The sequence below is a fragment of the Nerophis ophidion genome, linkage group LG19 (assembly GCF_033978795.1).
Source record: "Nerophis ophidion isolate RoL-2023_Sa linkage group LG19, RoL_Noph_v1.0, whole genome shotgun sequence".
NCBI classification, from domain to species: domain Eukaryota; kingdom Metazoa; phylum Chordata; class Actinopteri; order Syngnathiformes; family Syngnathidae; genus Nerophis; species Nerophis ophidion.
The window spans coordinates 27,941,832-27,967,326 of NC_084629.1; the positions used below are offsets into that span (position 1 = coordinate 27,941,832).

The 25,495-nt window shown below is 39.2% G+C and overlaps 1 protein-coding gene across 3 annotated transcripts in view; it reads left to right on the forward strand.

Annotated features, from left to right (window-relative positions):
* Nucleotides 1-25,495, forward strand: part of fgf14 (fibroblast growth factor 14) — a 276,918-nt gene that overhangs the window by 198,911 nt on the left and 52,512 nt on the right. For all 3 annotated transcript variants that reach the window (XM_061879742.1, XM_061879744.1, XM_061879743.1), the window contains exons 2-3: nucleotides 6,676-6,786; nucleotides 24,577-24,680. In XM_061879742.1, the coding sequence (XP_061735726.1) occupies nucleotides 6,676-6,786; nucleotides 24,577-24,680 (215 nt within the window). The remainder of the gene's footprint in view (nucleotides 1-6,675; nucleotides 6,787-24,576; nucleotides 24,681-25,495) is intronic.

The window sequence follows — 25,495 nt, forward strand, 5'->3', positions numbered from 1 at the left end:
TCGAGGACACATCTGGCAATGGGTTCAGGGTGCTTCAAAATGGCAGATGAATACTGGTGTTGTCCTCTGTCACCTCCAACGTAAAGCCTCTATAGCAGGGGTCACCAACGCGGTGCCCGCGGGCACCAAGTAGCCCGTAAGGACCAGATGAGTCGCCCGCTGGCCTGTTCTAAAAATAGCTCAAATAGCAGCACTTACCAGTGAGCTGCCTCTACTTTTTAAATGTTATTTATTTACTAGCAAGCTGGTCTCGCTTTGCCCGACATTTTTAATTCTGACACAGACAAAACTCAAATAGAATTTGAAAATCCAAGAAAATATTTTAGAGACTTGGTCTTCACTTCAAAGAATTCATTTATTTTTTTACTTTGCTTCTTATAACTTTCAGAAAAACAATTTTAGAGAAAAAAATACAACCTTAAAAATTATTTTAGAATTTTTAAACACATACCTTTTTACCTTTTAAATTCATTCCTCTACTTTCCTGACAATTTAAATCAATGTTCAAGTACACTTCTTTTTTTATTGTAAAGAATAATAAGTATATTTTAAATTAATTCTTCATTTCAGCTTCTGTTTTTTCGACAAAGAATATTTGTGAAATATTTCTTCAAACTTATGATTAAAATAAAAAAAAAATATTCTGGAAAATCTAGACATTTTTTAGAATCAAATTGGAATTTTATTTCAAAGTCTTTTGAATTTCTTTTAAAATTTTTGTTCTGGAAAATCTAGAAGAAATAATGATTTGTATTTGTTAGAAATATAGCTTGGTCCAATTTGTTATATATTCTAACAAAGTGCAGATTGGATTTTAACCTATTTAAAACATGTCATCAAAATTCTAAAATTAATCTTAATCAGGAAAAATGACTAACAATGTTCCATAAATTCTTTTTTTAAATTTTTTCAAAAAGATTCGAATTAGCTAGTTTTTCTCTTCTTTTTTTCGGTTGAATTTTGAATTTGAAAGAGTCGAAATTGAAGATAAACTGTTTCAAAATTTAATTTTCTTTTTTTTTCCTTTTTTCCGTTTTTAAACCGTTCTATTAAGTGTTTTTTTTCCATCATTTATTCTCTACAAAAAACCTTCCGTAAAAGGGAAAGAAATGTACGACGGAATGACAGACAGAAATACCCATTTTTTATATATACCGGTATATAGATTTATTTATTAAAGGTAAATTGAGCAAATTGGCTATTTCTGGCAATTTATTTAAGTGTATCAAACTGGTAGCCCCTTGCATTAATCAGTACCCAAGATGTAGCTCTTGGTTTCTAAAAGGTTGGTGACGCCTGCTCTATAAAAGTGTGCATGTGTGTGTGTGTGTGTGTGTGTGTGTGTTCTTTTATTTCTACCTGATTACTGAGACATCAACAATAAATCATGGTCCCAATACAGAAAAAAAACATCCATCCATCCATCCATTTTCCTACCGCTTGTCCCTTTTGGGGAGACGGGGGGAAAACCATTGCATCTAATTGAGAATGTCTCATTTGCACCCCTGGTGGTGAAATCTATCAAAAGTAGGGTGGTCCCAAAAAAGTTGACTGTTTCAGTTTTAAAAGTGCTCCCCCTCTGGTCAACATGTGTAATATAAAAGTGTGTGTGTGTAAGAAATTGAAATGCTCCGCCTTAGGCCAAGATTAATAAAACATTTTTTTTTAAATGCATCCACCGCGACCACAAAAGGGATAAGCGGTAAAAAATGGATGGACGAATGAATGTATATAGAGACATAGTGTAATAACTTGAAGTAAATAATGAAGATTAAAAACCAATTACAAAAAAACTTATAAAAAAAAGGAACTAAAAGTTAACTTTTTTATATTTGCACAGTATATACATAATATTAATGTTGTAAATACATAGGCATCAACAAGGAAAAGTATCTTCCATATGAGGAGTGGTGAACAAGTTAGGACATAATATGGAAAACCATTGCATCTAATAGAGAATGTCTCATTTGCGCCCCTGGTGGTGAAATCTATCAAAATTAGGGTGGTCCCAAAAAGTTGACTGTGTGTCGGTTTTAAAAGTGCTCCCCCTCTGGTCAACATATGAAATAACAAGGGCGTGTAACAAATGCGCCCTAGCCATGCGCAACCCGAGGGTCCCTGGTTCAATCCCCACCTAGTACCAACCTCGTCACATCCGTTGTGTCCTGAGCAAGACACTTCACCCTTGCTCCTGATGAGTGCTGGTTAGCGCCTTGCATGGCAGCTCCCTCCATCAGTGTGTGAATGGGTGAATGTAGAAGTAGTGTCAAAGCGCTTTGAGTACCTTGAAGGTAGAAAAGCGCTATACAAGTACAACCCATTTATCATTTATTTATATTATCAAAACCTACCTTTTGTATATTTACATAGTATGTATACATTATTATTGTTTTAAATACAATTTTTTATACATCTAGAAAGGGTGGTCCTAAAGAGGTAGGCATTTTTCGGAGGTCTTAAGAAGGTAATAAATACAAGAATGTATGTGTGCGTGTTCTTGTATTTCTCCCCTTCTTGAGACATCAACAAGGAAAAGTACCTTCCATATGAGGACCGTGAACAAGATAGGACATAAATAGAGAATGTCTCATTTGCACCCCTGTTGGTGAAATCCATCAAAATTAGCCTGGTTCCGAATAAGTTGAAATTTTTACAAGTGCTCCCCCTCTGGTCAACTTATGAAATAACAAGTGTGTGCAAGAAATTGAACCATTTATCCATGCATCCATCCATTTCTACCACTTGTCCCTTTCAGAGTGGCGGGGGAAAACCATTGCATCTAATAGAGAATGTCTCATTTGCACACCTGGTGGTGAAATCTATAAGAATTAGGGTGTTTCAAAAAAAAGTTGACAGTGTGTCGGTTTTAAATGTGCTCCCCCTCTGGTTGACATATGTAATAACACGTGTGTGTAAGAAATTGAAATGCGCTCCCTCTGTCCAAAATTAATTAGAAAAATAAAATAATAAAAAATAGTAATACATAATAATAAAATAAATATGTAAAATAGAGACATACTGTAATATCCATCCATCCATTTTCTAATTTAAAGTAAATAATGAAGATTAAAAACCAATTACAAAAAAAAAAAGTTTAAATAAAAGCTTACTTTTTTTATATTTGCATAGTATGTATATATTAATAATGTTGTAAAAACAAATCTTTATATATCGAGAAAGGGTGTCCCTAAATAGGTAGGCATTTTTCGGAGGTCTCAATAAGGTAATAAATACAAGTGTGTGTGCGTGTGCATTAGTGTGTGTGTCCCTCCATCCATCCATGTTCTACCGCTTGTCCCTTTTGAGGTCGCGGGGTGTGTGTGCGTGTGTATGTGAGTGTGTGTGCGTGTGTGTGTGTGTGTGTGTGTGTGTGTGTGTGTGTGTGTGTGTGTGTGTGTGTAATTTGGTGTAGCAAATTAAGGTTTGAGACCATGAACGTATATAGAATCTGTTCTGATTTTGCTCATTTCTTAGCAAATGTTTCCATGCAGAAAATAATGAATTCAGTTCCAGTGTCAAACTGTCAACCTTTATAAGATCTGTCACCAAAAAACTAAAAATATGACCTATCAAACAAGCTCTCAATTTTAATGTTCAATGTCTGTAATTTACATGAATTGCTATAATTCAGAATATCCTGATCAAAACATATTCAAGTGTTTCCTTTATTTAATATATACAAACATTTAATTATTAGTCTTACATTAATAATCATTTCCATAAACTATATTTTTGTAAATCCCATTGATCGTTCATTTTAGAAAAAAAATGTGTAGGTTTTTTTCCTAAATTACTGTTTAACATAACTCCCTATAATATACATAGCAGTCGTAATTTGTTGAAAAAGTGTAAAAAAAAAAAAAAAAGATTGTCCTAACTGCGTATATTATTTTCCCGTATTCTTCTTAACACACCTTCTTATGAAGTTTTCTGCGACTTTAAAAAGCCTCCAGTATTTTTCTAGCGACTTTGTACTGAGATGTCGCAGAATTTTTTTGGGGAACCGAACACTGCTACAGAATGCGATGGTGAGCCGTAAACGCCACCTAGTGGCTGAAAGGAGTGAAATCTCGTGATGATACACATTTTGATTGACGATGAAAAACACAAATGCCTTTTTTTAATACTTAAAAAACTATATTTTTTATACTTAAAAACCTATATTTTTTGTACTTAAAAACCTATATTTTTTATAACCAGAAAACTATATTTTTTATACTTAAAAACCTATATTTTTTATACTTAAAAATCTATATTTTTTTAGGTTTAGATAGAGTGTTTGATTATGTTAACATGTGTTTTGTTTTGTGGCAATTCCAACTTTGACCATAGCGTCAGTTGCTACGTAGAGTGGAGCTTTCGTCATTTTCAGCAGACTGCATTGCAAAATGATTACCACCCCTCCTTTTCCTCTCACGCGAGATCCACCCAGGAATCCATTCCCTGTACAGTACTTTCTGGGGTTAATTTTGCTGTACAATGTGTCCCCTCATGATTCATTGACTTTACGACTTTAGGGTAAATTCTGTGCTTAAGGAGCATGTGCGGTCAAAATAAAACGTGCGGATAATCTACTTGTACACATGGTTAATGTTTAAAACATTTTTGTGATGAATCACATGCACTAACGTGTTAACTCTCACTGCCCTCATTATTAAATATTGCACCACTGATGTTCCTCAGATATAACATAAATCCATTAAATGTGGATGCTTTTATTCGATAGCTTAGCATAACTACATTTGATTGCTTTTAGTATTTTCAATGTATTAAAATGTACCAAAGTAACCCTTATCAGATTATTGATTATGTTCAAATTGCATTTGATTAGCACGTCTCGGCTGCATTCATTCAGCATGTGCGCGCGTTTAGTCCAATTCCGCTAAAAAGTGACTCATCGCTCGCCCACGAGTCCTTGCCTCGTCTCTTTTTACCTTGAAGGACGAGGCTGGAAGATATTTTTGTTTCATCTTCAATTGAAATGAATCTGGGTGTTTTGATAGCGCTGATTTTTTTCTTTTTTCTTTTTTGGCATTAGCATTGGTGGAGGATTAGTTTTAAATCCGATTTAATCTGTAAGTGATGGGATGAATGGACTGGCTGTATCTGTAAATCTCAATTAGGGCCATAGATTACTAGATTATCGATGATCTTTTATGTGTTATGGGTTTGTACAGGGGAAGAAGACGATACAGACAACAGGAACATCGTTTAACTCTATACTTTATATATATATATATATATATATATATATATATATATATATATATATATATATATATATATATATATGTATGTATGTATATGTGTGTGTAAATAATCACAAAAATGTGTATGGTGTGCGACTATGTGTCGGAATTAAATGTTGAGTGTTATCAGTAGTGTTGAGCGAGAGGCGCAAGTCTAAAGAGGTTAGCAGGAAGGAAGTCGGGGGTAATAGAGAGGCGTCAAAATCCGTGTCGAGGTGGGAAGTTGAGATCCAAAAGGTGCGGCCAGTGAATCAGAGGGGAACACAGGGAGTGGAGACACACATCTCGTATTGCGGGACTGCTGGAAGACAACAAGGGGGGCATAAGGGGGTGAAACAAAGAGAGAGTATGCATATAGATAGTATAATATCGGCTGACTGTACAGGAACAGTTAGCTACGTTCTGGCCCAGAACAGCAGGTTGCTCTGGCTTAAGAAGACAGGTTCTCTCATCAGCGACAGGTGCGTTGATTGCTGATGATTGAATGCAGCTGGAGTGGTGCGACAAGCGCAGCGCACAGATGAATGCGCACTGAGGTGCACTAAGTGACCACTGGTTCTCACAAGTCCCTCCTATAGGGTACAGGCATTTTCTCAGTTGTACCTGATATTTATGAATAAAGACCCTACTACCAAAAGTCCCCCTTTTTTAGACCATGTCTGTATAATCCCAGATGTTTCTTATACAATAGGTAAGATTGTATTTTTGCGTCCATTCTTGTGAGAATCCTGCACGTGACTGAAGCATTAGGGAACTAGGGTTGGTTAATTTATACAGAATTAGCTGCAGTGTGCTCAAACAACCACCAGGCAGCATCTGTGAGCAGATAATAATGTATCATCTTTGTCTTTTCTGGAGCTAACGGGTCAGTAGTGCAACAACTAACTCAGGCCCACTTACTGTAGCGATGTTGCTAGCTGGGACAACTTTATTCCTTCATTCCGGATCCGGGGCGGGACTTATCTCGCAAAGACCCGCTCATCTTAGCTCCTCTCAGAGAAAGGTCTCAGATTGTCCCGCTGTTGTCACCCCACACTTCGGTGCAAAGTGCTGGAGGCAGTACAAAGACAAGGGGAGAAAAACCTTTTCTATGCCCTCTGTGGTCATGTTCCCTACATTTTTTTAAATCTTACACACACACAGAGAGAGTTCAAGTGATTGTATTCTTCTCCCTGGGGCTTTCGAGGAAGTTGTTGTAATGTCGACCCTTTGTGCTCATGGAGAAACCATACAAGTGCCGCTCCAAGCACTATCCAACAATAATAGATATGGTCGTTCCCGTTTGTTGCGGTACGTAAGGCCACCAGAGAGGTCGCTGTTTAGCTCAGTATGTCCACAGATCTTCACAGCCTGAAACTGGACTTCTTGTATGGAAACTGTTTTTTCATTCAGATCTTTTACACCTTTTTTTTCTCCCCCCTTGCAGATCCCCAGCTCAAGGGTATAGTGACCAGGTTATATTGCAGACAGGGATACTACTTGCAAATGAATCCCGATGGCTCTCTTGATGGCACCAAGGATGACAGCAGTAATTCATGTAAGTCTTCTCCTATTTTGTTGTAAAACTTCCTCAACTGCGCCATTTGTTGCTAGGCAGATTTTCCCAGGGCACGGCGATCGGTGCCCCATACAACAATGACATATGCCAGACACACAAATTTAGGTATTTAAATGGCAGAATTTACCTATTTTGTTCTGCCACTTGTTGCCAGGCAGAATTCACAAAGGGCTACATATTTTGTACCCCATTGGACCTCGAAGCCCAACTTTTCCACTACAGACGGGCCCAAAGGTCCACTCAAATATTACCATTGACTTAGTAAATATTACGCTTGATGTTAATTATAATTTAACAATTATATCTAACCTACTTACAGTTTACAACAGGGGTCCCAAAACTATGGCCTGCGGGAAGTCCAAGTTTTAAAAAAATACAAACAATTATTTTTGATTTTTTTTTTTTTTAATCTGTCTTTTCTAATTAATTTTCTACTGCTTGTTACTCTGTGTCTCCTAGCCGCTCAGGCAAATCATATTGTCTAAAAATATTTTTTTCTATCGATGGAGTGCGCATTTGATGTCAGGTTTTCAGTCAATTAAGTAAATTAGTGCTCGAGGAATATGTATTTTTTTTTGTGTATATTTGTAAAAAAAAAAATATATATATATATATATATATATATATATATATATATATATATATATATATATATATATATATATATATATATATATATAGCCCGGCCCCCGGCCAAATTTAACCCAATGCGGCCCCTCGTCAATAACTTTGGGGATCACTGGTTTACAACCTTCTCAAAAGTTTTCAAAGTATGTGTTAATCACAAAGATTATTATAAAGTTTACAGTAGGTCCGGCTGATGAATTAAACCAGTCTTTTTCAACCATTGTGCCGCGGCACACAAGTGTGCCGTGAGATGCAGTCTGGTGTGCTGTGGGAGATTATCTAATTTCACCTATTTGGGTTAAGACTAATTTTGCAAGCCAGTAATTATAGTCTGCAAATGACGTGTCGTTGTTGAGTGTCGGTGCTGTCCAAAGCTCGGCAGAGTAACCGTGTAATACTATTCCATATCAGTAGCTGGCAGCCGGTAGTTAATTGCTTTGTAGATGTCAGAAACAGCGGGAGGCAGGGTGAAGGTAAAAAGGTATCTAATGCTTAAAACAAGAATAAACAAAAGATGAGTGCCCCTAAGAAAAGGCATTGAAGCTTAGGGAAGGCTATGCAGAACGAAATTAAAACTGAACTGGCTACAAAGTAAACAAAAACAGAATGCTGGACGACAGCAAAGACTTACTGTGGAGCAAAGACGGTGTCCACAAAGTACATGCGAACAAGACATGACAGTCAACAATGTCCCCACAAAGAAGGATAAAAACAACTGAAATATTCTTGAATGCTAAAACAGAAGATGTGGGAAATATCGCTCAAAGGAAGACATGAAACTGCTCCAGGAAATAACAATAAAAGAGAAAACGCCATTTAAATAGGACCGCAAGACAAGAACCAAAACACTACACACAGGAAGACAGCAAAAAATGGCGTGATGTGACACGACGTGACAGTAGACTTAGTTTGAGACAAGAACTATATTGATACATAGTTGGTTATGGTTTAAAGTCCATCCATCCATCCATCCATTTCCTACCGCTTATTCCCTTTGTGGTTGAGGGGGGAGCTGGTGCCTATCTCAGCTACAATCAGGCGGAAGACAGTGTACACCCTGGACAAGTTGCCACCTCATCGCATGGCCAACACAGATAGACAGACAACATTCACACTCACATTCACACACTAGGGACCATTTAGTGTTGCCAATCAACCTATCCCCAGGTGCATGTCTTTGGAAGTGGGAGGAAGCCGGAGTACCCGAAGAGAACCCACGTAATCAGGGGGAGAACATGCAAACTCCACACAGAACTCAGAACTACTCAGGACCTTCGTATTGTGAGGCAGACACACTAACCCCTGTGCCACCGTGAAGCCCTGGTTTTAAAGTCATATCCAACAATTGCGCCAACGACTTTTTACTGTCAACAGAGTTTTGTTTTTTTAACAATTTCTGCTGGTGGTGTGCCTCCGGATATTTTCACCGCAAAAAATGTGCCTTGGCTCAAAATGTTTTGAAAAACACTGAATTAAATAGTGCAAAAGAAGGGACTCATAAAAACTGATGAAAAATAGAACTGCTACATACAATTAGGCATTGCTAACATAAATACATTCTAATTTAAATCAACAGTAAACAGTAATAATATATATGTTTCTTAAATTACATTGAAATGCAAATTAGGCGGTAGAAAATGGATGGATGGATGAAAGTACAGTTTCACTACTTTAGTCATAATTTTTGCACTTAAAGACACTTTTCTAAGACTTTTGCTCCAGGCTTTCTCTCTTTGATTCATATTGTCATTATTGCTACAGGTGGTGGGAAAGTGTATTAAACCACGGACCCCAGCTGAGAAGCACATGTTTTTTTGGCAGCTCTCTAGGGGGCGCTCGTCCCCCAACAGTGGGCCCCGCCCCTATGGTTAACAAACACTGCCATAGGCCAAAAAACACTTTGATGCCCGCCATGTCCACTAGGATGTTGAGCTGAAATGCGGAAAAAAGGGACATGTTAGTTGTGTGGTCACTTGTTGCTAGGCAGGATTCAGGAAAGGCAAAATCATTTGTGCTCTATTAGCCAATAAAAAACTGTTCTATGCTGTCCACACCCACTAGACTGTTTTTTATACAAAGTTTACTTTATTGCGAGGCAGCTTTTGTGCAGGAGGAAATGATTTGTGCCCCACAGGCCAATAAAAAACGGTTTGATGCTCGTCATTCCAAATAGAATATTGAGCTGACAATGCAGGAACAGGACATGTTTACTCTGTGGTCACTTGTTGCTAGGCAGATTGCATGAAGGTCAAAATAATTTGTGCCCCATACGCCAAAAAAAAAAAAAGGATTGATGCTCGTCATGCCCACGAAGATGTTGAGCCTGGTTCATGATAGGCAAAATCTTTTGTGCCTAGTAGGAAAATAAAAATTGGTTCAATGCCCCTCCATGTCCACTAGGAGGTGTTTAAAGTAATACACATGGGAAGGACAAGTTTACTGTGTGGCCACTTGCTGCTCGATGTAATTCAGGAAAGGCAAAATTATTTTTACCCCATACTGTAGGCAAATGAAAGTCTGTTCTATGCCCTCCAGTCTCACTAGACTGTTTTTAATACATGACATGTTTACTTTGTGGTCATTTGTTGCTAGGCAAAATTCATGAAAGGCAGAATCATTTGTGAAAAACATGTCCAATGCCCTCTATGTCCACTAGGAATAATACAGAGAGGACAGCTTGTGAACAAGACCTGTTTATAATTTGGCCACTTGTTACTAGGCAGAATTCATGAAAGGCAAAATCATTTGTGCCCCATCTCGAAATAAAAAAACATTTCAATGCCCTCTATGTCCATCAGGACATAGAGGGCATGAATAGAACCCGTTTACAATTTGGTCACTTGTTGCAAGGCAGAATTCATGAGGGGCAAAGTCATTTGTGCCCCATCTCTTTAATGAAAACAAATGTTCAATGTCCTCTATAGCCATTAGGAGTAATACAGAGCTGACAGCTAATGAACAGGCCCTGTTTACAATTTGGCCACTTGTTGTTAGGAATAATTCGTGAAGGGCAAAATCCTTTATGCCCCGTCTCTAAATGAAGAAATTGCTTAATGCCCTTTATGTCCATTAGGAGTAATACAGAGCTGGCAGCTAATGAACAAAACCTGTTTATAATTTGGCCACTTTTTGCTAGGCAGAATTCATGAACGGCAAAATCATTTGTGCCCCATCTCAAAATGAAAAAAAAAAAGTTCACTGCCCTCTATGTCCATTAGGAGTAATACAGACCCAAGAGCTCATGAACAGGACCTGTTTACAATTTGGTCACTTGTTGCTAGGCAGAATTCATGAAGGGCAAACTCATTTGTGCCCCATCTCTAAACAAAAAACATTTTTCTATGACCTCTTTGTCCATTAGGCGTAATAGAGAGCTGACAGCTCATGAACAAGACCTGTTTATAATTTGGCCACTTGATAGGAGGCATAATTCATGAAGGGCAAAATCTTTTGTGCCCCATCTCTGAATGCAAAAACATGTTTAATGCCCTTTATGTCCATTAGGAGTAATACAGAGCTGACAGCTCATGAGCAGGACCTGTTTACATTTTGGCCACTTGTTGCAAGGCAAAATTCATGAAGGGCAAAATCATTTTTGCCCCATCTCTAAACAAAAAACATTTTTATATGACCTCTATGTCCACTAGGAGTAATACAGACCTGACAGCTCATGAATAAGACTTGTTTATAATTTGGCAGCTTGTTGCTAGGCAGAATTCATGAAGGGCAAAATCATTTGTGCCCCATCTCTAAATGCAAAAATCATGTTCAATGCCCTTTATGTCCATTAGGAGTAATAGAGACCCGACAGCTCATGGACAGGACCTGTTTACAGTTTGGCCACTTATTGCTAGGCAGAATTTATGATGGGCAAAATCATTTGTGCCCCATCTTGAAATGAAAAAAATGTTCTATGCCCTCCCCTCTATGTCCATTAGGAGTAATACAGACCCAAGAGCTCATGAACATGACCTGTTTACAATTTGGCCACTTTTTGCTAGGCAGAAATCATGAATGGCAAAATTATTTGTGCCCTTGTCTCTAATGAAAAAAAAAATTCAATGCCCTCTATGTGAATTAGGTGTATTACAGACCCTACAGCTCATGAATAGGACCTGTTTACAAATAGGCCACTTGTTGCTTGGCAGAATTCATAAAGGGCAAAATCATTTGTGCCCCATCTCGGTGTCTCACCGCTTGCCCGTGTGTCGGTTGGGGACATCTCTGCGCTGCTGATCCACCTCCGCTTGAAATGGTTTCCTGCTGGCTCCACTTTGGACGGGACTCTCGCTACTATATTGGATCCACTTTGGTCTGGGTTCTCATGGCTATGTTGAATCCACTATGGATTGGACTTTCACAAATCATGTTAGTTCCGCTCAACATCCATTGCATTCGGTCCCCTGGGGGGAGGGGGGATCCCCTAAATATGCGGTCTTCTCCAATGTTTCTCATAGTCATCATTGTCGACGTCCCACTGGGGTTAGTTTTTCCTTGCCCTTATCTAGGCTCTACTGAGGATGTCGTTGCGGTTTGTGCAACAATTTGAGACACTTGTGAGTCAGGGCTATATAAATAAACATTGATTGTTGATTGATCTCTAAATGAAAAAAAAAATGTTCAAAGCCATTTATGTACATTAAGAGTAATACAGACCCGGCAGCTCACAATTGGGACCTGTTTACAATTTGGCAACTTGTTGCTAGGCAGAAATCATGAAGGGCATAATCATTTGTGCCCCAACTCTAAATGCAAAAACATGTTCAATGCCCTTTATGTCCATTAAGAGTAATACAGACCCGACAGCTCATGAATAGGACCTGTTTACAGTTCGGCCACTTGTTGCTAGGCAAAATTCATGAAGGGCAAAATCATTTGTGCCCCATCTCTAAATGCATAAACATGTTCAATGCTCTTTATGTCCATTAGGAGTAATACAGAGCGGACCGCTGAAGAACAGGACCTGTTTAGAATTTGGTCACTTTTTGCTAGGCAGAATCCATGAAGGGTAAAATCATTTGTGCCCTGTCTCTAAATGAAAAAAATAAATTAAATGCCCTCTATGTGAATTAGGAGTAATACAAAGCTGACAGCTCATGAACAGGACCTGTTTACAATTCAGCCACTTGTTGCTAGGCAGAATCCATGAAGGGCAAAATCATTCGTGCTCCATCTCTAAATGCAAAAACATGTTCAATGCCCTTTATGTCCATTAGGAGTAATACAGACCCGACAGCTCATGGACAGGACCCGTTTACAGTTTGGCCACTTGTTGCTAGGCAGAATTTATGATGGGCAAAATCATTTGTGCCCCATCTTGAAATGTAAAAAATGTTCTATGCCCTCCCTCTATGTCCATTACGAGTAATACAGACCATACAGCTCATGAATAGGACCTGTTTACAACTAGTCCACTTGTTGCTTGGCAGAATTCATGAAAGGCAAAATCTTTTATGCCCTATCTCAGTGTCTCACCACTCGCCTGTGTATCGGTTGGGGACATCTCTGCGCTGCTGATCCACCTCCGCTTGAGATGGTTTCCTGCTGTCTCCACAAAACATGTTCAATGCCCTCTATGTCCATTGGGAGTAATATCAATCAATCATCAATCAATGTTTACTTATATAGCCCTAAATCACTACTGTCTCAAAGGGCTGCACAAACCACCACGACATCCTCGGTAGGCCCACATAAGGGCAAGGAAAACTCACACCCAGTGGGACATCGGTGACAATAATGACCCAGTGGGACGTCGGTGACAATAATGACTATGAGAACCTTAGAGAGGAGGAAAGCAATGGATGTCGAGCGGGTCTAACATGATACTGTGAAAGTTCAATCCACAATGGATCCAACACAGTCGCGAGAGTCCAGTCCAAAGCGGATCCAACACAGCAGCGAGAGTCCCGTTCACAGCGGAGCCAGCAGGAAACCATCCCAAGAGGAGGCGGATCAGCAGCGCAGAGATGTCCCCAGCCGATACACAGGCAAGCAGTACATGGCCACCGGATCGGACCGGACCCCCTCCACAGGGGAGAGTGGGACATAGAAGAAAAAGAAAAGAAACAGCAGATCAACTGGTCTAAAAAGGGAGTCTATTTAAAGGCTAGAGTATACAAATGAGTTTTAAGGTGAGACTTAAATGCTTCTACTGAGGTGGCATCTCGAACTGTTACCGGGAGGGCATTCCAGAGTACTGGAGCCCGAACGGAAAACGCTCTATAGCCCGCAGACTTTTTTTGGGCTTTGGGAATCACTAACAAGCCGGAGTCCTTTGAACGCAGATTTCTTGCCGGGACATATGGTACAATACAATCGGCAAGATAGGATGGAGCTAGACAGTGTAGTATTTTATACGTAAGTAGTAAAACCTTAAAGTCACATCTTAAGTGCACAGGAAGCCAGTGCAGGTGAGCCAGTACAGGCGTAATGTGATCAAACTTTCTTGTTCTTGTCAAAAGTCTAGCAGCCGCATTTTGTACCAACTGTAATCTTTTAATGCTAGACATGGGGAGACCCGAAAATAATACGTTACAGTAATCGAGACGAGACGTAACAAACGCATGGATAATGATCTCAGCGTCTTTAGTGGACAGAATGGAGCGAATTTTTGCGATATTACGGAGATGAAAGAAGGCCGTTTTAGTAACGCTTTTAATGTGTGCCTCAAAGGAGAGAGTTGGGTCGAAGATAATACCCAGATTCTGTACCGTGTCGCCTTGTTTAATTGTTTGGTTGTCAAATGTTAGAGTTGTATTATTAAATAGAGTTCGGTGTCTAGCAGGACCGATAATCAGCATTTCCGTTTTTTTGGCGTTGAGTTGCAAAAAGTTAGCGGACATCCATTGTTTAATTTCATTAAGACACGCCTCCAGCTGACTACAATCCGGCGTGTTGGTCAGCTTTAGGGGCATGTAGAGTTGGGTGTCATCAGCATAACAGTGAAAGCTAACACCGTATTTGCGTATGATGTCACCTAGCGGCAGCATGTAGATGCTGAAGAGTGCAGGGCCAAGGACCAAACCCTGGGGAACTCCACACGTTACCTTAACGTAGTCCGAAGTCACATTGTTATGGGAGACACACTGCATCCTATCAGTAAGATAAGAGTTAAACCAAGACAGGGCTAAGTCTGACATACCAATTCGTGTTTTGATACGTTCTAATAAAATATTATGATCGACGGTATCGAAAGCAGCGCTAAGATCGAGGAGCAGCAACATAGATGACGCATCAGAATCCATCGTTAGCAATAGATCATTAGTCATTTTTGCGAGGGCTGTCTCCGTGGAGTGATTTGCTCTGAAACCGGATTGAAAGGTTTCACATAGATTGTTAGACGCTAAGTGTTCATTTAACTGCTCCGCAACAATTTTTTCAAGGATTTTTGAAATAAAGGGAAGGTGAGACACCGGTCGGTAGTTTACCATGAGGTCAGGATCGAGGTTAGGTCTTTTAAGAAGAGGATGAATAACCGCTTTTTTGAATGCTAGGGGAACAGTGCCCGAGGAGAGTGATAAGTTTATAATATTTAGCACTGATGGACCTAATAATACAAAGAGCTCCTTGATCAGTTTCCCAGGAAGAGGGTCAAGTAAGCATGTTGTCTGTTTTATTCCATTTACACGTTGTAACAATTCCTCTAATGTTATTTCCTCAAAACGAGAGAAACTATTTTGGAGGGCAGTATCCGCCGTATATACCATCGTATCAGTGTTAATAGAACCCCGTTGTAGCTGGGACGCATTGTCTTTAATCTCATTTCTAATGACTTCAATTTTCTTACTAAAGAATTGCATAAAGTCATCAGCTGAGTGGGTTGAGCTACTGGAAGGGGTCCCTTGTTGGGTTAGCGATGCTACCGTACTAAACAAAAATTTAGGATCGTTTTTATTACGGTGGATGAGATTTGAGTAATATTTAGCTTTAGCTAAGGTAAGCATGCGTTTTATAAGTTATTAAACCATCACTCCATGCTTGATGGTGCACCTCAAGTTTAGTCGTGCGCCATTTGCGTTCCAGCTTTCTACATAATAATTTCTGAGCTCTAGTTTCTTCTGTAAACCACGGGGTGCGCTTTTTTGGAGCCTTTTTTAACTTTAGCGGTGCTATATTATCAATGGTTTCGCGCAGGGTGTCGTTAAAGTTGTTAGTGAGGTTATCAATAGAGCCCACATACTTTGGGAATGGTGCCATAACCGAGGGCAGTAGGTCAGCAAGAGTTGTCGTTGTGGCCGTATTAATGTTGCAGCTGCTATAGCAGTTATTATTATTATTATTAGTTTGACGAACATGCGTCTGAACCTCAAATTTTATAAGATAATGATCGGACAATACTTTAGTATACGGGAGTATCGTAACTTTGGAGACGGTGATACCCCTGACAAGCACTAGGTCTATCGTATTACCGTTGCGATGCGTGGGTTCATTTATTATTTGTGTGAGACCACAGCTATCAATTACAGTCTGGAGCGCTACGCACGGTGGGTCCGATGGGGTATTCATATGGATATTAAAGTCCCCCATTATGATTATATTATCGGCGTGTGTCACTAGATCAGCAACGAACTCTGAGAATTCATTGATAAAGTCCGAATAGGGCCCTGGGGGGCGGTAGATAACAGCCAGGTGTAGAGGCAGCGGTGTGACAGACTTCATAGTAAGCACCTCAAACGATTTATATTTATTATTTATGTTAGGACTAAGGTTAAAGTTTTCGTTGTATATTAGTGCGACCCCCCCACCCCTTTTAAGCGGACGGGCAATATGCGCATGTGTAAAGTTAGGAGGACATGCCTCATTTAGCGCAAAAAAGTCGTTTGGTTTAAGCCAGGTTTCGCTGAGACCGATGACGTTTAGATTGTTGTCTCTGATAATATCATTAACTAATAACCTTTTGGGAGACAATGATCTTATGTTTAAAAAACCTATATTATAGGTAGTCGGCTGTTTTAGGGAGTTTTTGATCAAATTATCCGTTGTAGCAATATTAATAATGTTGTGTTTATTATGCCCAGTGCATTTAGTATAGTTACGACCATATCTAGGAATTGATACGACAGGAATTTTCCGATTGTTTGTTTGTTGCTTTGATAAACTGCACGCATCATAGTTAGCCACCTCAGTAACGGGGATTTTCCGATTGTTTGTTTGTTGCTTTGATAAACTGCACGCATCATAGTTAGCCACCTCAGTAAGACACATGTCCAACTCTGAAACACTCAAAGCAGAAAAAACGTGTTCTAATTTAACTGACTCCTTACCCAGACCTGCAGTCTCGCATTTTCCATTTCAATCTGGCTGCAGGATGGAGGGAAGTGGTGTTCTGTGGGGATTAGCCTTCTGCTTTGTTTTTAGCCCCGCTCGACATCCGCGTTTCCGATCACACCGCTGGCGTCTGCTCCGTAGACGGCCCCCGCTGCCACTAGACTCCCCTGCTTCACAGGCCGCTGGATGTAGCCGCCGACGTATTCCCATGCTAGTTAGCATGTTTAGCACGCACGCGTCTATCAGTCCAAAACGGCCCGATATGTCCACATCCAGAAGTGTCTGGCATGCATGCGTTTTATAAGGTGTGAGCCAGCCATAAAGTCTGTGGAATTGTCCGGTATTTCTGCCAAATGTTTCATCTTTAGCAGGAGCTCCGCGAGGACGCAGCCCGTCCGGGCGCCGCCATCTTGGATATAATATAATAGAGAGCTGACAGCTCATGACCAGGACCTGTTTACAAATTGGCCACTTGTTGCTAGGCAGAATTCATGAAGGGCAAAATCATTTGTGCCCCATAGACCAAAAATTAAATTTGAAGTTTTTGCTCTGTCTTAAAATAGGAGCATAATATCTTGCAGTTTGGAATGTCAAACAGCAGGGTGCTAATGACGGTAAGACATTTTAAATAATTAATTTCCTGTGGCACTGCTCTCAAAGTACAGACAGTCATTCATTATCAGCTATTATTCAGAGGCCGCATAATAAAAATCGGATTTTTTTTTTTTTTCATTCTTTTTTTTTCTCAAAGGAAAGGTGAATATATTCCTCATAGGCGCACACGCTTTGAATTTAAATCAAGTCTGGGGGGAATTGTGATTTATTTACCCTCATTAGCATTAATAACGATCCCTTTAAGCTGCGAATTAGCTAAACTTTTGCGCAGCGTTGATTTATGCTAACAAGTGGTGAAACTTCCAAACCTCGCAGTCATCCAGGAAGCAGGAGTAGGTGGATGAAGCGGGTGGGGGGTGTGTGGCGTGGGTATTAATAACCTGGATGTAACACAGCTTTGGGCTAGCTGCTCCGTTGCGACACTTCCCATTAACATGATTAGCCTGACAGCTTGAGGAGATGTGACGCATGTCACTTCACATACACGAGGTGCAACACCCGGTGGGCCACATGAGAAGATTTATTTCTATGTTTGAGTTTTCAAGTGCTTTTCGCTTTATAAAAATCATACGTATTAAATAAAAAGTAGAAGATAAATAATTAATGATATTTTGAAATTATAAAAAATTTTTTTATCCACATACCGTATTTCCTTGAATTGCCGCAGGGCATATAGTATGCGCCTGCCTTGAATTACTGCCGGGTCAAACTCGCTACGCAAAATAAGTACCGCATGCTTAGTGTTACCGCCTGGTCAAACTCGTGACACTTCCCCTGTCATCATTTTCAAAATGGAGGAGACTGGTTTCAATACCGGTAATTTGAAATCGCATAAAGGGAAGAAGATTAAGAGCTATTCAGTAGGATTTAAGGTCCAAGCTTACATCACACTCAAATTTTTACTGCATGCCTTTGGTAAGTGCCGGAGTGAGAAGAGGTTTTAAAATAATTAGCGCATGCTTACTTTTACCACATGCCTTTGGTAAGCGCAGGAGTGAGAAGAAGTTTTAAATTAATTAACGCCCCGGCGGCAATTCAAAGAAATACAGTATGTTAATTTCATTAAAATGTCCAAAAAGAAATTGCAAATGAAATGTTGGGCAAATAATTTGAATTTTGTATAATTATTATTGTTTTTGTATTGCACTTTGATATTTAATATATTACATTTTGATTTTATTTTATTTTCTTAATTTTTTTAATGAATCAATCAAACAAAATAATACACAATAATAATACAATTCCAATTCCAAGCCCAACATTCAGAATAGCAATCAACAGAGTAATTGAGAGGACACACAAACATGACACAAAACAATTCAAAAGTATTTAAACAAAAATTAATAATAGTATTAATATTCTCAAACAATTCCAATTTAGCAGTGATTAAAAATCCCTCATTGACATTTTCATCACAGCTATTTATAAAATAGGGCTTCACGATTGCAGAGGGGTTAGTGCGTCTGCCTCACAATACGAAGGTCCTGCAGTCTTAGGTTCAATCCCAGGCTCGGGATCTTTCTGTGTGGAGTTTGCATGTTCTCCCTGTGGCTGCGTGGGTTCCCTCCGGGTACTCTGGCTTCCTCCCACTTCCAAAGACATGCACCTGGGGATAGGTTGATTGGCAACACTAAATGGTCCCTAGTGTGTGAATGTGAGTGTGAATGTTGTCTGTCTACCTGTGTTGCCCATGCGATGAGGTGGCGACTTGTCCAGGGTGTACACCGCCTTTCGCCCGATTGTAGCTAAGATGGGCATCAGCGCCCCCCGCGGCCCCAAAGGGAATAAGCGGTAGAAAATGGATGGATGGATGGATAAACAATATCACGTGTTTACTGGTGCAAATCTGCCAGTTAACATCTAAATGTCCTCCAATATGCACACAAGGTTGTTGTTTTTTTCTTGTGTTTTACAAAGTTAATCATGGTAGACTATAGGCTACTAGGAGCTAACAGCTACACAACAGCAAAGCGCTCAATAGTTAAAGTTAAAGTCAAGTTAAGTCAAAGTTAAAGTACCAATGATTATCACACACACACACACTAGGTGTGGTGAAATTTGTCTTCTGCATTTGACCCATCCCCTTGTACACCCCCTGGGAGGTGAGGGGAGCAGTGGGCAGCAGCGGTGCCGCGCCCGGTAATTATTTTTGGTGATTTAACCCCCAATTCCAACCTTTGATGCTGAGTGCCAAGCAGGAAGGTAATGGGTCCCATTTTTATAGTCTTTGGTATGACTGGGCCGGTGTTTGAACTCACAAACTACCCATCTCAGAACGGACACTCTAACCACTAGACCACTGACTAGGTGTAATGTATATAGCAATAGCACTAACAATACCAATAGCACACAAAGTCGACATAAATAATAATGTCTTTAAGTGAACAATACTGCAGTCTAAAACTGCACATTTGCAATATAAACCAGTATCAAGAAATTAAAGTTGCATATTACTTACACACACAATTCCCAAGGTAGAAGCTTAATGGTAAGTGTCCAGTGACAAATGTGTCCGCATCATCCAACTTACCACATTATGAGGTTAATTTATTTAGTTATTGTGGCCAGTAGGTGTTGCAAAAAACCTACTACCACCCACTCTAAGAGTATATCGATCTAATCACTGTAGTATCAGCCATATACTGATACTTTATAGCAGTAGCACTTTAACAGTATAAATATATTCCAGACGATTAATAATTTATAGGTTAGTGTTTTTCATACCTGCCATTGTTCTCTCTTTTAGTAATTTCACTTGATCAAGTCTTTTCTAACAACCCACGCTATGAAATAGTACAAACCCCGTTTCCATATGAGTTGGGAAATTGTGTTGGATGTAAATATAAACGGAATACAATGATTTGCAAATCCTTTTCAACCCATATTCAATTGAATGTACTACAAAGACAAGATATTTGATGTTCAAACTCATAAACTTAATTTTTTTTTTTGCAAATAATAATTAACTTAGAATTTCATGGCTGCAACACGTGCCAAAGTAGTTGGGAAAGGGCATGTTCACCACTGTGTTACATCACCTTTTCTTTTAACAACACTCAGTAAACGTTTGGGAACTGAGGAAACTAATTGTTGAAGCTTTGAAAGTGGAATTCTTTACCATTCTTGTTTTATGTAGAGCTTCAGTCGTTTAACAGTCCGTGGTCTCAGTTGTCGTATTTTACGCTTCATAATGCGCCACAAATTTTCGATGGGAGACAGGTCTGGACAGCAGGCGGGCCAATAAAGTACCCGCACTCTTTTTTTACAAAGCCACGCTGTTGTAACACTTGTCTTGCTGAAATAAGCAGGGGCGTCCATGATAACGTTGCTTGGACGACAACATATGTTGCTCCAAAACCTGTATGGACCTTTCAGCCTTAATGGTGCCTTCACGGATGTGTAACTTACCCATGCCTTGGGCACTAATACACCCCCATACCATCACAGATGCTGGCTTTTGAATTTTGAGCCTATAACAATCCGAATGGTTATTTTCCTCTTTGTTCTGGAGGACACCACGTCCTCTGTTTCCGAATATAATTTGAAATGTGGACTCGTCAGACCACAGAACACCTTTCCACTTTGCATCAGTCCATCTTAAGTGAGCTCAGGCCCAGCCAAGCCGGCGGCGTTTCAGGATATTGTTGATAAATGGGTTTGGCTTTGCATAGTAGAGTTTTAACTTGCATTTACAGATGTAGCGACCAACTGTAGTTACTGACAGTGGTTTTATGAAGGGTTCCTGAGCCCATGTAGTGATATCCTTTACACACTGATGTTGGTTTTTGATGCAGTACCGCCTGAGTGATCAAAAGTCCTTAATATCATCGCTTACGTGCAGTGATTTCTCCAGATTCTCTGAACCTTTTGATGATTTTACGTACCGTAGATGGTAAGATCCCTAAATTACTTGCAATAGCTCGTTGAGAAATGTTGTTCTAAAACTGTTCGACCATTTGCTTACAAAGTGGTGACCCTCACCCCATCCTTGTTTGTGGAAGCTGCTTTTGTACCCAATCAGGGCACCCACCTGTTCCCAATTAGCCTGCACACCTGCGGAATGTTCCATATAAGTGTTTGATGAGCATACCTCAACTTTATCAGTATTTATTGTCACCTTTCCCAATTTCTTTGTCACGTGTTGCTGGCATCAAATTCTAAAGTTAATGATTATTTACAAAAAAGGAAAATGTTTATCAGTTTGAACATCAGATATGTTGTCTTTGTAGCATATTCAACTGAATATGGGTTGAAAACGATTTGCAAATCATTGTATTCCGTTTATATTTACATCTAACACAATTTCCCAACTCATATGGAAATGGGGTTTGTACAAGTATGCATGATTCTTGCTGGTATTGTATCAGAGCTATATGGTATCGGCTCTAATATCGGTATCAATTCTGAAGTGAAGATGTAGTATCGGGACACCCCTAATAATTATACATATAATAATAATTATAAATAGTGTATAGTCTGCGGTGTAAATTTGCAGACATGAATCAAAGGGTTTTTATTGTGAATGTAAAAAACTAAATTAATTAACAAACTAATAAATTAACTTAAATATTTCCCTTCCAATAATCTAAGTAAGTAAATTTTATTTTTAAAGCGCTTTTCACAGATAAAATCACAAAGCGCTGTGCAAAACATAGGTGAAGTAAAACAACAATTCAATTAAAACCACAGGAGCAACATTATAAAAAGGATACATAGTGGATTAAAATTGATAGTAAAAGGTGCTTTAACTAAAGGCTTTACTAAAAAGATACGTTTTCAAATGATTCTTAATAGTTTCAACACAGTCTTGATCACAGAGGGGCTGGTGCAAATTGTTCGAGAGTCTGGGAGCTGCAGCCTGGAATGCCAGGTCTCCACTGGTTTTAAAAAGAGTTTTTGGGATCTTTAGATCAGTGTTTTTCAACCTTTTTGGAGCCGAGGCTCTTTTTTTTTTATTATTGAAAAAATGCGGTGGCACACCACCGGCAGAAAACATTACAAAATTAAACTCCAGTAGTCGATGTTGACGATAAAAAGTCGCTCTGGTAATTGTAGGATTTGACCTTAAACCAGGCCCTGCGATGAAGTGGCGACTTGTCCAGGGTGTACGCCGCCTTCCACCCGAATGCAGCTGAGAAAGGCTCCAGCACCCCCCTTGACCCCAAAAGGGACAAGCGGCAGAAAATAAATGGATGGATGGATGGACCTTGAACCATAACCATCACTATAGCTCTTGTCTCAAAGTACTGTCACGACCTGTCACGTCACACCCTGACTCATTTGGAGTTTTTTTGTGTTTTCCTGTGTGTAATGTGTTGCGCTCTTATATTACTGGCTTTTCCTATTTTGTTGGTTTCATGTCTTCATTGAGCGCTATTCCCCGCATGTCAACATCTCCATTCGGTGCCACACCAACAAAATGCAGAGGCAACCATCAATGCCAAAAAGTTATTTTTTGGCTTCGTCTGACCACATGACATTCTCCCAATTCTCTGATGTATCATCCATGTATCCATTTTGGTATAAACTCAACTCGTCGTGTTTGGAGGAAGAAGAATACTGAGTTGCATCCCAAGAACACCATACCTACTGTGAAGCATGGGGGTGGAAACATCATGCTTTGGGGCTGTTTTTTCTGCTAAGGGGACAGGACGATTGATCCGTGTTAAGGAAAAAATTAATGGAGCCATGTATCGTGAGATTTTGAGCCAAAACCTCCTTCCATCAGTGAGAGCTTTGAATGGTTGACCAAATACTTATTTTCCACCATACTTTACAAATACATTTTTTAAAATTCCTAAATGTGAATTCCTGGATTTTTTTTCACATTCTGTCTCTCACAGTTGAAGTGTACCTATGATGAAAATTACAGACTTCTCTCATCATTTTAAGTGAGAGAACTTGCACAATCGGTGGCTGACTAAATACTTTTTTGCCCCACTGTATATGCTCATTTTAAACTTTCATGCAGAGAGGGAAACCACAATTAAGTCAATTTACCAAAACTGTATTTATTAAACGGTTACTAAGCAGTGGCACAAACATTCATGTCATTTCAAAACAGAAAGTGCAAGATTGTCAGAGACATTTTATAAACATGATGTCACTGAGATGACATATCAAAACAACACTAAATTAAAGTGCACCATTTGTACAGAACGCAACTAGAATAGTTTAAAACAAGTAAAGTGCACTTTTGTGCATAATGTCACAAGATATTTCAATAACTGTCAAACAAAAATGAGCTGCGTAACAGGAAATCAAATAGTGTATGTCCTGTGCTATGTGGTAGGTTTCTACGGACGTTATTAAATTCTGTTGTTGGTTATTTTCATACGATCTGGAAATGGTTGCTTCGGCATTCTGTGGGTGTGGCTACGAACGGAGATGTTGACATGCAGTTTCAAGCACTCTTCATTCTCTAGCGGAAGACTTTTCAAATGATGCTACAAATTAGCAGTAGGTTATTTTTTGTAACAACGCTTTTGCCGCATACTTTTTCGACATATTCCCATTTAAATCCAAATCACCGCCAGACGATGGACCCCGTGCTGTTTTGATTAAGAATTAACTATTCCTTCATTTGTTACCAGATTGGCACCTTCTTTCTCTCGTATTACCACTCGCACCACCCCCCCAGCATCACAGCTAATGTTAACCATGCTGCTACCTCATGGGAAGAGCCTGCAGTGTAATGCCCACAGCTAAAAGCAACTGCGTGAGAACAAATACTCGAATATCACGATATGGTCATTTTCTATATCGCACAGAGACAAACCTGTGAGTATATCGATATATCGCCCAGTCCTAATGGTCATCATGAGTCTTTTCAACGAACTGTACAAGCACATTCTTAACATGTAACATTTTAATCCCAACTGTCAAACAAGTGTCAAAATAAGTCCGTGTTACGATTTCTATGGTCCATAAACCACCTAACAACCAGACTCACAGTCTCCCTGGGACACCGAAGCTAACACCAATTTCCTGTGGCCTTTCGAAAATACATTTTATGTCCCAGGCCAGGAAGGTTTCTGCTGCAAGTGGAGTCCATTACCATTCAGTGCATGCAGTCTGTTATAGCAAACTACAGGCCTATTAAAATCCACCATGCGGCCCTGATGGGCCCAGACCCACCATCAACCTTTTCATTACCGCTTTTACAGGAGGTTGACGGGCTGCATGCGCTTGATTCACCGTTTTCCTGCCACGTGTGTTTTCGCTGCCGGGTTGTTTGACGACAACGTTGTTATCTTTCAGCTTTGTTCAACCTTATTCCCGTGGGCCTCCGCGTCGTCGCCATTCAGTCTGTGAAGACGGGCTTGTACATCGCCATGAATGGGGAGGGTCATCTCTACACATCCGTGAGTCAAACACATATTGTCTCTTTTCTATATACAGTATACCAATTGGTTGGAATCATACCTTCAAACAGTTGACATATGTTCTTAAAAAGTGCTTCAGGTTGACACATTCGATGTTATATTTTACAACAAACAGCTTAATTAATAAGTCAAGCGTTTATTTAATGTTTGCCCAAATTGAATTATTACAGAATAAAGCCAAGTAAATTAATTGAATTGATTTAACTGTGAGCTACTATTTATTTATGGAATTAATTTCGTAAATACATCAATAAGTCTGGCATTAAGTCAATTCAATGCAATACTTACTTTAAATAATAAAGTGATATTTAATTTTATGTACTTTATAGCATTATACTATTTAGTTTATAGCACACTACTTTATATTTTACAAGAAATAGTTGTATTTGTGAAGTGTTTCTTTATATTTTTTGCCCAAATGAAATGAATTACAGTATAAAGCCAACTAAATTAATTTAATTTAACTGTGAATCACTATTTATTTATTTATCTATTCATCTATATACAGCTGGGGTCGGGAACCTTTTTGGCTGAGAGAGCCATGAAACCAAATATTTTAAAATGTATTTCCATGAGAGCCATATAATATTTTCTAACACTGAATAGAGCTAAATGTGTGTATTTTTAAGTAATACCAACATTTTTAGAGTATAATAAGTCTCTTATTCTTTTTAATAACAATGTTATTCTGAAGCTAACCAATAATAAATCAAATACTTCTTACCGTTAATGCGACTTCTTGAACAGGTGCAGTAGAAAACGGATTGATGGATTAAAATGCGTGATGTTGTTTT